Raw genomic sequence first — 13805 nt, 5'->3', positions numbered from 1 at the left:
ACTACTTTTTCAAAAGGGTCTAAGCACTACTCTCAGCCTAAAAGCAAAAGCTATAAATATATTTTCCAAAAGGTTACATTAAAATAACCTTATGTTGTATTTTTATTTACTGCGTGTTCAGGTATTCAAAAGGATATACAAGTAGTAATGCTATACAGTAGGACTTCCCAAAATACATCTGGCAAGAGAATACAAAGATCAGACTCTTCCAGGTGGTTTCCAAACATACCTCAGCTCCCCAAAGCTTGCAAGAGCGCTTAGCAAGCTGTAGCAAAAGGTCAGTTAAGTAGCCTCTTCTTAGCTGGAGGAAAGGCACAAAGCTATCAACACCCATCACAAGCAAGGAAGCAAAAGGGAAGTCCGAACAGATTCAACAGGCAAGCAGGAGACATGCTATGTGGGCATCCTTCTGCAGAAGAAGGAGTGCACTTTGGAGGAACTGTCGTTATTTAAGTTTTAGAGAAGATAATAATTTCCTTTTCTCACCACAGCTCACATCATCTTCTCTTTTATGAACAACCAACACAACTTTACTTCAGTTGGACAGCATTTAACGTGAATCTTGTATCCTCTGAAGTCCACAAGACATTTATGAGAGGAATATGTTCACACAGTAGACTAACATAAGTGCTACTACACTGCCAGCTATTTCATAACTGGTTTTTGGTTATGATTCAAGTCTGCAGTGTAAGCAAAACAAGAACAAGCTGGCAATAGCCAGCAAGTCTACAGTGAAGTTTTCTGTGTTGTTTTGCAGTCTTCTGATTACAAACAGTCATTACTGTCTGCATTTGTTATGGTTTCAGCAGCCTCCAAGGAGCAATTTCCACTTACTTTGATAAACCAAGAGAGCATTTGTTAAAAAGACTGGCTTGCAACTGGCTGTACTGCAGTGAAACATGGTTTTGTTCATTTAACAATGACAATGTATTTTTGATTAAATTAACAGATGAAAAGACTACTCTGCTTTAATGAAAAACAGTGAAGTCTTTATTACTAATTCCCTTTTATGCTGCTTCCTAAGAATTCTATATATACAGAGCAAATACCACATGCTTTAAAGGTTCAGGTGCAGGAAAATACGATCAGCTGTCCCTTTTCTGCATCATAGTAAGGCTTTCTCAAGAAAACATTTGTGCACGGGATCAGCATATAAAACTGGCGAAAATAATAAGAACTGCAAGACCCTATCCACTCTCCCTAAGCAGAACATGACTGTTATCATCAGCCTGCTCTAGATCAGTTCTGAGAAGAGAGGTAAGTAGGGTAATAAGCTATATCTCAGTCTCAGTGCTCAAACGCACTTGGCCTAGACAGGTGATACTACAGAAGAATCTGCAGGCTTCTGGTGGCGCATTTGCCTGCAATTTTCCTGTCTGCTCCCATCCCCTGGGCTGCTCCATCATCTCAGGAATTCCCGTCAGGCCTTGGCCTTTGTGTAATGGGGTGGACAGTGAAGTGTCCCTTGACCATACCAGGAACTCTTGCATGGCTAAGGGGGGAAGCACTGATCACATCAGGGACTCCTGTTCCCTGGCTAAGGTAGGAAAGGAGTGCGGAGATAAGTCAGTCATACCCTGACAGCCTTGGAACACTCCTTCCTGTGATGTAGCCTGAATAGAACAATACCATTGTTACTGGAGGTTTGAGAAATTTCTAGTAATTACCAACTCAGGTTGTGGTCAGGATGGAAATTTACTAATGACTAAAGCAAATCATCTCATAATCCTATAAACAGTGGTCTCTAGCGAGACCCTTTGAGCACTCCTGGACCACAGCAGGCTGCAACCAGCATCTCCCTCTGAGTTCAATGCCTCTCAGAGTTTGCAGACTCTAAAGTTTGTGATAATTGGAGGACCATCACCAAACGACAGGACCTGAGCTGAAGTCTCCCCACCCCTTCAGAAATGCTGAGACATTAGGAATATTTTAGTCAACTCCAGTGGAATTTTTAGAAGCTATGCCTTTATATATCTTCATGTGTGTGTGTGTGCGTGTGTGTGTGTGTAGGTTTTATATAATTATACATGCTTTATAGATTTTTTTTATAGATTGCTATAGCAAGTGTAGTAAATACTACTGACTGACTTTATAAGATCCACCTTAAAACTGCAAACTGCTGGTAGGTGAAAGCTGTGTAAAAATTCCCTCTGTGGTGAATTGGTACACTTATAACCCTTTACATACATACCACTGACCAAGCCCGAGACTAAAACTAGACTCATCCACATCTAGGCTCCTTTGGGAGCAAGGGGGTCTATTCTGAAGCTTGTGACTCAACAGAAGGGTCTCCCTTACCCTTCTGTGTCTTCAGTCTCTGTACCATTCATCTTTAGCTAGATTTTCCTTTGTATGTTTCATCCATGTAATAAGTAAGAGTGAACCTTGCCATTAAATTCTGTTAAGTTGTACTTTTATTAACTCACTATGAAACTATTCTTTGCTAATACCTTTGATGGTCATTTTTTGAGCTACCTTAAACCACTCTTCATGCAAGTCTGTCTCCTGAAGTGGCTGCAGATGCACTGACAATCTGACCTACTAAAATGGGGGGAGGAAAGAAGTAAGTACTCTGTCCTGTCTCTGAATCAGCCTATCAGATACATTCTTAAGCTTCACTCCTTTACTCTTCTTTCTGGCATGCTAAGCAGGTTCACCAGACAAACTGATGCGGTTGAATCAGACCCAGAAACAAATGACCAAACCTGTAGATTTCAGAACAAACTTGATTTTATGTTGTGTACAGAAGGTTAGTGTGTTTAAAAAGACCACAAACATTTAGAAGCCAAAGTTCAAACATTTTACTTATCTTTGATCCAATGTCCAAGTTGCTGGAAAGTTCCTTATTTGTTCTTGCTCACAGAGAGGCTGGTCTGACAAGTCTTATTTTCCCCCCACAAACTAGCTACACTAGGGAAGAGGTGCAAAGGTTCACAACTTACAGCAGCAGAACTGTTTTCGCAACTCTTAAACCTCCCATCTTCCATTTGCACAATAATAAGCTACATTAGTGTACATGGTGATCAGTGCTGGCTGCCCTATTCTTTATTCTAGGCATTGACTAAGGAAACTAACAGCAAGTCACCATTAACTGAATACAGGCCCAACTTCCTGGCAAATGTGACCTTATTTACACCTTCCAGATGCTGCTCTAACCATCTGATCCGGGCACAAGCTTGCATTTGCAGGAATGTTTCCCAGCTCAGTCAAGGCGTAAGCTTAAAGAAGCTTCATGAACTTTTTCTAGTCTTTATCGGCACAGTAAACAGGCAAATAACTAAGCAAACAGGAGACACAGAGGAAAAGCAGTAGACAGAAGAAAAGCAAGTTTTTTTGAAAACTTGTTACCCTTATGCAATCCACTTACTCCAGTCCTGACAGAAACGTAACTATTTTCTCTAACATTAGTAGTAATAAATATAATACATACTCTGAATTCACAGAATTTAGAAAGAAATTACAACATCCAGAAGAAATCTGCTTGATATTCATCCACTTCCTTTGCTTCAGGTAAAGCTGCTGCACATAGGCAGCAAAATAATGACAGGAAAAAGACCAAAGTATCAACTGTCATGATGAATTAAGAGTACACACACACAACAAAAACGCTGTTGCATCTGTTGTTCCCTGCTGAACACAAGTATTCCAAATTAAAACGTACTTTAAAAGCTAGTTCTGGTTTTCTCCTTCACAATAATACAAGAACAAAAGAACATTTAAGTTTTCATCTAAAAAGGTAGATGTTTCCACATATGCAGATCACAAAATTCAGTTGCAAGCAGTCACTGAACAAATCATGACCAAGTTGTTTCCTTTTATTTTAAAGTTAGCTATGTAAATGAAGGCCTTTAGCCTCCAGCTGTAGAACGCAAATTAATTCCCACAAAATAATACTACTACTATCACCAAATCCCAACCCCCGCCGCCTCCCTTGAGACTTGATTCTATTTTACTGAACACACACACACACACACATTTACAGGTATCATCTATGGTTCTTTAACAGATGAAAGAATTAGCCACTCCAGGAATACACTATCTGAATGTTCTTTCTATAAAATTCAATATAATAATTGGTGTTTCCAAATAAGAAATACTAAACTTTGCCCAGCAGCTACAAAGACTTGTGCAATAGAGGTAGCAAGAAGATATCTCCCAGCAAAAAAAGGCAAAAAGCTATTTCCTCTTTCATTGAAGTCCTGCTATTTTTAAGTACCGTTCATGTGTTAAAGCTCAGTCTTCCATGTCACCTTGAAACTCAGGTACTAACTTATCCATGTCCTGCTCATCCATGTCCATCCAACACATGATCCTGCTTTCAAATACAAATAATCAAAAGAAACCAATGAAGCTTGCAACACTGCTGCCCACACTATGCTGTGCTGTTGGCTGTGTGTATTTTAGCTTTTATGCCACCAGTAGAGACAAAGGAAGCTATTTCTTCTCAGTGTACCATTTTAAAAAGCTCATTCAGTGAATCTGAGAAAAGGAACAATTCACCCTAAGTAGCTCCAAAGTCAACATAACAAATCTAAATTTTTGGATACCAAGTGCTTACTTTGCATGGAACACATTTGAGGATAAATGCCTAGATCGGATACAAACACACTTCAGATCTGCTTTAACTTCAATTTACAAGTAGAGTTAAGAGTTGCACTGAAATTTCAGATGCCTTAGAACCCATTAATAAATTTTTACCCATATTCTTTACTGACTTAAAACCAACTGGAAACAGAAAGCTGGAGATACGGAGCTCTTTCTTAGTAAAGTACCAATGTCTACTACAGCTGTCTAAACAAGCCCTTCCCATATCAGATCATTAAAGAGGCACCAAGAATGACAAATATACAAAATTCCTAACATGCCATCCATATTATCCTTTCTTATTACAGTGCAGTCTACAGCTATTGATTTTCAGGTTGTTGACAAAGATCAGTTTTCTTGATTTAATTTTATTATTAGACTTTTAAAACTAGATGTATTGGTGACATTTGAAATAATTTATTAACTTCTGAGACAATTCTAGATTTCGTTCTTGGAGATACTAAGTCATAATTTTCCTCAAACTTGTCCTTTTGTATGCTTACATACCATTATCCTTACACTCAAATGAGTCCACAAAGACAATACATATATACTAGGTACCCTATATAGTTTCCCAGCACCGCAGGAAGCATTCTTCAGCCAGAAGTACAGCTTAAATACACCTCTTTGTTCACACCCCATGAAAGTTGACACTATACAATAACAAAAAGTGTTAAAAACAGCAGCAGAAACAGGAACAGATGTAAGCTTCTTACTTCCCATACTAAATCACAACAGTAAAATTAATTTAGGATTTTTGCTCCAGCTGGGTGATTCATTGCTTGCACTTGTGCACTGTAACAGGAACTCCATCAATTAAAAGTGGTTCATTATTTTTTACATGCAGCATCAACCCCAAATGCAATATAAAATTATTTTGTCACTGTGTATCTGTCCCCTCCACACACAGATGATCAGTCTGTCTTCACTCTGCCTCAAATAAATCATATTAATCAGGACACCGCAGATATTTTAAACTCTGTACTGGAGTACCAAGGAATTTCAACTGACTTCTAACAATTCAAGGGTAAACACCAGTGAAGTCTTATCTTCCATGTTTTAATGAAATTTACTTACTAATAAAGTCCATACAGCAGGCACCTAAGCTACTACCTTATCATCCTATCAACTACAACATGCGAACAAAATTCTCAGTAAGTAATATTACAATTTCATTACTGAACTGTTCTTCTAATAAGAAACTAGTAAGAAACTATGATACTTTTCTAAGCTAGGCACACCCAGACTACAATAATAAGCTATGGGTATAATTCAGTATGTCTATTGGTAATCTCCTATTTCAGAGTATAAGAAATTAAAATTCCTCTTCCTCACATCTCCTACTGTCTTTTTATGCATCCTTTAACACTCACTTCGTCTATACTGTCCAGATAGCCTTCCTTCTCCTATACTCTATTGCCTAAGCAATCTTTTAATTCACTCTTAGTTAGCATTCTATCATGTATCTGCCTGCATCTCTCCTATGCCTATATTCAGTCATGAAGGAAACACCTTTCCTTTTCTTGTTTCACCTCTAGCCTCCAGGAGCATCTCAACATGTTCTCAGACTTGTGATTAATTATGGTCCTGTCCACAGGAAACAAAAGCACATCTACATAGCTGTGCTAATGGAGCTACAATGATGTAAACTCTAGTTATCAGCATGGTGGAGCTTTTACTATGTGACCTTACTAGCAAAAAGTCACTCCTATTGTTGAATGCTTCTGTGTTTTAAGACTTGTCAGCTAAATCTTTTTCCATCCATTAGCACAGATTTCCATAGGAGGAGGACAGTACCTTAGATTCAAGTCTAAAGCATCACATTACATCTCCCAGAGGGTGGGTTCCACACAGACAGAAGAATGAAAAAAGTGTTCAGGTATATATGAGAAAGAGAGGATCGTTTTCTTAAAAATCAGCAACTCTGGTACCCTCAGCTTGTGTAGCTATGTAATTCTTTAACTCCTCCAAAGTGAAGAAAAGGATACAGTGCTTCAAAGTAGGTGAAGTATTTGAACGCATGTGTTTTAAACTGTGTTCTTTCATGCAGGATCATCCTCATTGTAGAGGGAAAGAGGTGAGAGAGGACTAAGCTACATCTTTTCTCCTCACATTAGCACCAGGACTGGACTCAAAACTTAAAGGAGGTTTTCACTTTGCAAGATGTGCCAAGTTCATCACGTTACGGCAAATCATTGTTCACCCAGACTTTTACCAGAAAAAGATCATTCACCTAAACAAAATTTTAACTTCAAGCCACCTTTGCATCTGCCTGCACTACAGCTGCTCTTGTGACTGCAGTATCATAAACAAACCATAAACTGGCTAACCTAAGAAGCAACAACCAGAGCATCTATGTTTAAAGTATGCTCGACAGTTGCAATATAGACATACTTCAACACTCAAGTTTATAACCTTGCTAATTAACAAGTTATACCAGAGAATACTTTCAACACCAAAAATGCTATATCCCATATATCACAATTAATGATTTAACATAGACTTCTAAAGATTTACACCTTATTAAAAAAAAAAAAAAAGGAGGGCAAAAATACCAATTCCAGCGAAGTCCAAGCTGTAAACTGACAGGAAAAGGAAAGAGCAGAAAAACCCCTCAATTCCAATTAAACCCAAGCCGTAAACCAAGTGCCTAGTTTATACACATAACACTGAACAAGCCATAGAATCATAGAATAGTTAGGGTTGGAAAGGACCTTAAGATCATCTAGTTCCAACCCCCCTGCCATGGGCAGGGACACCCCACACTAAACCATGCCCCCCAAGGCCTCATCCAACCTGGCCTTGAACATCGCCAAGGATGGAGCATTCACAACCGCCCTGGGCATATATGACTTGAATAGCAATTATAATTTTTAAAACAAGACTTTCTCTAAAGTGATAAAGTTTATACTGAAATGAGAGAACAGTACCTTCCAGTCTTTGAATTTTAGCTTTCACAGAAATAACCGTTTCAAAGGGGGAAACTCGCAGTTCAAAGCATGTTCCTGTGAGTGTTTCAATGAAGAGCTCCATAGTTTCATAAAAAGGAAGCTTGTAGTGAAACGGTCCCATGTTATCTTCGTTGAAAAAAGGAGGCTCTTTCTTGTTGGCCATTATAAAGGATTTACAACTTCCTTGTAAGGAGATCTGTCAGAAAACTACATTCCACTTCCAGCCAAGTCAGCTTTGAGGACAGGTGTGGTGCATGACTGTTCATTTCTAGGATTTTTCACCTATAAAGCAAACAAGCATAGCGCTAACAACATCTGCATGTGGCTGTTGAAGAGAATTTCGATTTATTCTCGATGAACAATGGAACAACTATTAAGAAGCAGTAAATTACTATGTAGGTTGTACAACAGATTACCACAAACGGTATTAGTATATTGTAGGTTTAGGACTCTAGTTTCAGTCAGCATTCCAGGTCCTACCTCCTACCTTTCTTATTTTTACTTTGTTTTCACAAACGACCTACACTAATGCCCAAAGTAAATAACAGCTGAGCCCTCAGCAGGATCAGACCTGGGGAAAAAACTCCAGGAAGGTATAAATACGGGGACTCGTCCGGGCTCGGGGAGGGCAACAGAACAGACAGCCGGTTTTCCCCTCGGCCCCTCCATGCTCCCCCGGGCTCAGTCCAGCCCTGCACTGAAAGGCAGGCCGGACTCAGGCCAGCAGAGCCGAGCGCCCGCAAACAAAGGAGCGCGAGCAGCTGCCCACCCTCTCTCTCCCACCTCCCGCAGCCGCCGCCGCCGCCGAGCCTCGAGGCGGCCTCACACCCCGGGTAGCACGCGCGCCTCACCGCAAGGACCAGCCGTGCCCCAGCCCACCCCCAAAGGAATCCACCCACCTTCCCTCCAGGGACGCGCTTACCACCGGCGGGGACGCGGGAGGGGTTAGCGCACTGCCCCTCTCCTCGGGCCGCAGGGACCCCGAGGCAGCAGCAGTCCCGGGAGCCCGGGGGCCGCAGAGCCGGTCCGCGATGGGAGGAGAGAGGGAGGGGTCTCATCTCACCTGCCGCCACTGGGCCCGCTCGGGGGGAGACACAGCTTCTCTCCCCCCGTGCAGCGCCGCCCGCCGCGCCTCACTTGAGCTCTGCAGCCCCGGCGGGACTCATGGAGCCGGAGGGGCTCGGGAGGCAGGAGGAGGTGTGGGGTAAGGGGCTAGGACCCGGGAGTCGCCCCCAACACCCGCACCGCCGCCACTCACTCCCCGACAGCCCCCGCGCCTACCTCTCCTTCATGACATCCCCGCCGGGCAGCCTCCTACGGACCAATGCGACGCCCGTTCTCATGCGGCTCTCCCAATCAGCTCCCTCGAGGGGCGGTGCTCCGGGAGCGGCCGGGGGCGGGTGTCCGCCGGGCCGGGCGCGCTGCTGTCGCTTGTTGTGGTCGTTAGGACGCGGGGAGGCAGAGCGTGCAGGGGGAAGGACCCGGATGCAACACACCAGCCGCTGACAACTGCAGCCACGTGACGAAAGGCCGCGGTGGCTCCTGGGACGCGTAGTCTAGCGAGGGCCAAGGGGGCAAGCGGCTCGCTCCGGCTCTACTGCTGCATTTGCTCAAGAACGGTCAAAACCAGCGTTTATACCTCAAACTGAACCCGAGAGGCGCCCAGGGAGAGCTAACGTCTACCAGCGCAGCACTGGGCCCAGTCGAAGCACAAGTGGGATGACACCCAGCCACTGCAGGCCTTTCCCCTATCCTGAGCCAGTGGTGGCAGGAGGCGAGCACAGCTCTCGGGCACCTTTACTCAAGGTCAGCGCACGCCTCTGCTCTTGCTTCAATGTCAGTCGGTCAGGCTGGTCTCCATGAGTAGCTCTTCCCTCAGCCCATCAGAGTCTTCCAGTGAAACACTAGACAAAACAAGCTTATCTTATTAGGAGATGCTAATTACACTAAGCAGTTTACTTTCCATTTAGGTTTTAAATAATGCAAGACCTGCCCGGGGCCTGAAACAAAACAGCTAGAGTCAGTTAAAACAAACAGAATAAATACTGTGCAAGTAGCAGGTACGGAACCCTCAGACAAAGTCGCTGAGCAAGTCCTGGGTGCTGAAACACTGGACCTTCAGCTCTGCCCTTCCTAGGAAATGCAGTTATGGTTTATCAAACCTGGAAAAGAGACAAACCAAGCCAAAACTCAGTTAAAAAAGCCACCACCCAGGCCAAGCTCTCCTGAAAGCAAAGGACTTAGACCAGGATTCACAGTCTGTTACAAGGAGCTAATTGAGGACCACTCCATTTTAATAGGTGGAAGAGACTCTCCCTGTGCCAGTTTTTACCTATTTCACGGTGCAACTTTCTATCAAGAAGTTTTCTCTACTGAGATTCCATATTAAAGTTTAAGAAACATTTTACGGCAGGCTTTTTTTTCCTTCTACTCCAAACAGCTCTTGGCCTCCAGGGTTCTTGGCTTATGAAGAGCACTCTCTGTAACGCTAATTATTTATGTTATTTATGAAGTTATTAATGCGAAGGGCCAATAAGAAAGGAGGATGCAGAAAAGAAATAGAAGAATTCACCATCCTTTTCCCCTTTCTCCCAGTATGTCTTTGAAGCCGTTCTAAGCACAGGAGAAAGGAGTAAAGCAGCAGTCCAAACCATGTATGTGGCATATGCAGCAGATGTAATGCCTATAAATAAAGTGCAAGTGCTCTCACTGTAGATATCCATTTGCAAATAGCTCCTACATTCTTTTCCAATCTGCTACTCCCAATTTAGCCCCCATTTAACATGAATCACCGCCAGGCCCACCTATGACTCAAATCAATACACAGTGTTTCTCCTTTATCCCTTCCAACCTTTCATTCTGCTTTACCCTCATTAGTGCTAGATGCTTCAGCTGCACTGTTTACTGTGCCTGATAAAGTAAATCCAATTTGAGAAACAAGAGACTGAAGCAGATGTCTCAAGAAAAAGGGCTTCAGTGAAAGTGGGAACTTCTCTCAAAGAAGTCCTCTGAGCACATGCAGAACAGTTTTAAGAGTTGAAGATAGAGTAGTACATCACTATCATTAAAACAGCACATCTAGTTTTGAAATCAGAATCGCTGGCAGTCACTGGTAAAATAAGAGCAACATTTGATCCTTCTACATTTATGCATTTGCTCTGGTTGTATGCATGCAGGAGAACAAGTTTCTACAACTGGGCATCAAGTATGGATAATGGCATCAGTTCCAGTAGGACAATCTAGAAAATACAGGAAGCAAGAAGGTTAAGACAAATGCATCGGACAGTTACAAGGATTCTACAAAACAGCAGCCTCCTGCAAACAGCCTACATGTTACACATGAGAAAGGAAAGCTGACAGCAATCCTTTGAGCACAAGCAAGTCTTTGCACTAAGGTATGCGCACAGGCTTGTTAACCTGGAAGCAACCAAGCATGCTCAGTTCAGACAGACTTCTTGGAAAGTGTTATTTGCAAAACTTGAGCAAATTCAGTTAGGTAAAAAATCTCTTTAGTGACTTACAACTTGGATAGAAGACAACATCATGTTTCTCGTGTTTTCATAGAGCACTAGGTGCTCATCTGTAACACACTCTTTCTGGCAGAGAAGTTTTAACCACTGTTATTTTTATAGACCTTATTAGCTGCCAGTATGAAATACCTTCTCTTTGAATGGTGTCAAGTCCTGCACTAATTTTATTAACTGCTTGACTACATAAGAAGAGAAGCTGTACCTGATAACAGAACCCAGTCTTACCCTAACATTAGCTCAGCTGATTGGCAGCTGACCCAGACAAGGCACTGTGGTGGTTTTGGTGGTTTTCAAGTCATGAAAAGTGGTCCTTAGCAAGTGGTAAAGAGGGAAGTAAGACATACAGACAGATATGGTTTAACAGACTCATTTACTATTTATCAATTATTTTCTCTATAGATCTGTTCAATAAAACAAACTATACTTTGTATAATAGATGACTTCATTGCAGGTATTGCACAGGCTATATTCATCTTAGCATCATGGAAACAGCAGGAAGTTACTGTCTTTTTTTAAAAATATATCATTTAGAGCAGTCAGACCCAGCACAAGAGAATACTAACCATTTTAAATGGGTAATCATTTAAATATCCACAGTCATCTCATTTCAGCACTATTGGATTAGAGAATCCAGATTATTAGTACTGTACAGACGTAAGGAAAGCCTCCTCTCCACAACACACTCCTCTTGGCTACTGGCCTCCAAAGGCATTCAGCGGGTCATCAAATGTGCTCAGTGTCTTGCTTTCAGATTTTGCTTCTGAGGCTGCTTGGGAAGATCTGCTTTTGGGAGTGGGTATCTTGACTTGGCTGCTAGAGAAGATATCATCTAAAGGGGGGAAAAAATTAACGTGAAGTGACTGCCAAACAGAAGTAACATTGTACATAAGTCTCCAGTACACAGCAGTGACTGCCAAGGACATTCTGTGATAAACAAATGCTTTCCTGCTGCTTGCGATTCTAGATGCATTTGTAAGGACATACGTGGGAGCTGTTAGCTGTAAGTCAAATTAAGAATATTGTTTCTTCTCCGTAGAGCAGCATAATACTTGTATTTTGTAATGTGTTCAAGCTCTCTTAAGCATTTGAGAAGTACTAATAAATTAAACCTCCACAATAAATTCCATCGTGCAAGTGCTAGATAACATCCCTCTTATCTGGAACATTAACGTCTGAGGAACCCAAGAGATCTAACTGCTGTGAGATTGCTCCCAGAGAAATCACAAGAGGAAAAGATGGTACTTGCTAGTGACTACTCGTGACATCCACTAGCCACATGAGAATCTTTGATCTATAGTACTATAAGAATACAGCATACATCACTTGAGAAAAAAAACACAGCTAAGATGCAAGGAGGAAGACAGCTACAGCCACCATCTTGTTGAGTATTCAAGAGTCTGTGCACAGTCCTGAATCAAGATCTCCCACCACCTTCCTCAATACAAGCATTTTTGTTATCATAACTAGAACAACAAAGTGGAAAAATATCATATTGCTATTAAGACAGAGTTCTCTCCTGAAAGATATAACAAGTAGAAATGAAACCTAACCCGGATACCCTGTGCCAGCAGCAGAGCTCACAGACCAGCAATTCTTACTGTGCCTAGTGCTGCTCGCATTGAGGACTATGCTCATGGTAAGGGACGGAGCTGCTACAATACACATGCTGAACTGTTGCCCTGAGGTTTCCTGGGCACACGCAATATCATAGCTCTTCCTATACACTAAGGTTTTAAGTTTAGGATACTCAGATTACACAGGTGGATTATGAGAAATTGAAAATTACAAGACTGAGATATGCGGATTACTAGTGATTCACAAGGCCAGTGTAACAGGCACATAACTGGTCTCCAATCCCTATTAAAAAACACAGGTTTTACACAAAGGTTAATAGCCATTTACTAGTCCAGAGTATAAAAACTAGCATGTAAGCCTTCAGCATGTATCCTCACCTTGAGAAGAAGCCAAGCACGAAGTGGTCTGTCACGATGTGCTTGCCTTTCTCTTCTTGCTATTTCTTCCACTCCAGCACATGTCTGCTACTGTGCTGATCATAGGGATTACACGGGAATAATCCAGGACAGCATTTCAGCACAAGAGCAGTTTAGAAAGGCAGTAAAACAGAGTAATCCCCTACTGGCATCACTCCAAAGCAAGAAGCTATCACATGGACTAGCTTCACAGCAGAGGGGAAGTACAATAAGTGTATAAGCAGAATTATCATTCCCATTTTATAACAAGGCTTAAGGAATAGGAAGGTTTTGGCTGTCAAAAACAGTATTTGTCAATGCACAGGCTTAGTCACCATTTTGCAGACAGGTAGATCAAACATCGAGATGCTTGTGTCATCAGCCATAAGTTCACTGAGGAGGCTATGAGGGTAAAGACCTGAGAAAGAGTTTTTCTAATACTACCACCACAAGCCTAGCACAAATGTAGTAAATAGTGACTAGAAGTTGTGGTAGAAAAAAGGAAAGCAGCCTGCAGCCTCCACCCCCTCCCCAAACTGTACCCACTTAATGTTTTATTTGCAACAGAAAGAATCCTAAGACAACAATATACAGCCCTGATAAAGGATCATGCTACAATAATCACTTAAATTAACCCTTAACCTGAAATATAGGTAAGTTCTGGAGCCCCATAGCTTTGGGCACTAAGAGGCTGCATATTTACAGCTGCACCACAAAACAGTCAATACTCTTGAGGAAGATCAAGTCCATCAGATACAGGGTGCTGCAGA

The 13805-nt window shown here is 42.0% G+C and overlaps 2 protein-coding genes across 9 annotated transcripts in view; both read right to left on the bottom strand.

Annotated features, from left to right (window-relative positions):
* Positions 1-11766, bottom strand: part of ZFAND4 (zinc finger AN1-type containing 4) — a 29555-nt gene extending 17789 nt beyond the window's left edge. For 3 of the 4 annotated variants that reach the window (XM_080621895.1, XM_080621897.1, XM_080621898.1), the window contains exons 1-3: positions 11629-11766; positions 8817-9439; positions 7515-7817 (exon numbers count right to left, since the gene is read on the bottom strand). In XM_080621895.1, the coding sequence (XP_080478021.1) occupies positions 7515-7698 (184 nt within the window). In that variant the 5' untranslated portion in view covers positions 7699-7817; positions 8817-9439; positions 11629-11766. Of the gene's footprint in view, positions 1-7514; positions 7818-8598; positions 8784-8816; positions 9440-11628 lie in introns of those variants that run through there. The other variant, XM_080621896.1, reaches the window with a different exon arrangement.
* The window catches only part of LOC308223179 (WASH complex subunit 2-like), a 37103-nt gene continuing 34703 nt past the window's right edge, over positions 11406-13805 (bottom strand). For 4 of the 5 annotated variants that reach the window (XM_080621891.1, XM_080621893.1, XM_080621894.1 and 1 more), the window contains one exon: positions 11406-11894. In XM_080621891.1, the coding sequence (XP_080478017.1) occupies positions 11758-11894 (137 nt within the window). In that variant the 3' untranslated portion in view covers positions 11406-11757. Of the gene's footprint in view, positions 11895-13017; positions 13113-13805 lie in introns of all 5 variants that reach the window. The other variant, XR_013957248.1, reaches the window with a different exon arrangement.

This window comes from Psittacula echo (genome assembly GCF_963264785.1).
Source record: "Psittacula echo genome assembly, chromosome: 6".
In the NCBI taxonomy this organism is placed as follows: domain Eukaryota; kingdom Metazoa; phylum Chordata; class Aves; order Psittaciformes; family Psittacidae; genus Psittacula; species Psittacula echo.
Note: the sequence above shows the minus strand (reverse complement) of the source record. Positions and strands in the feature narration are given on the sequence as shown.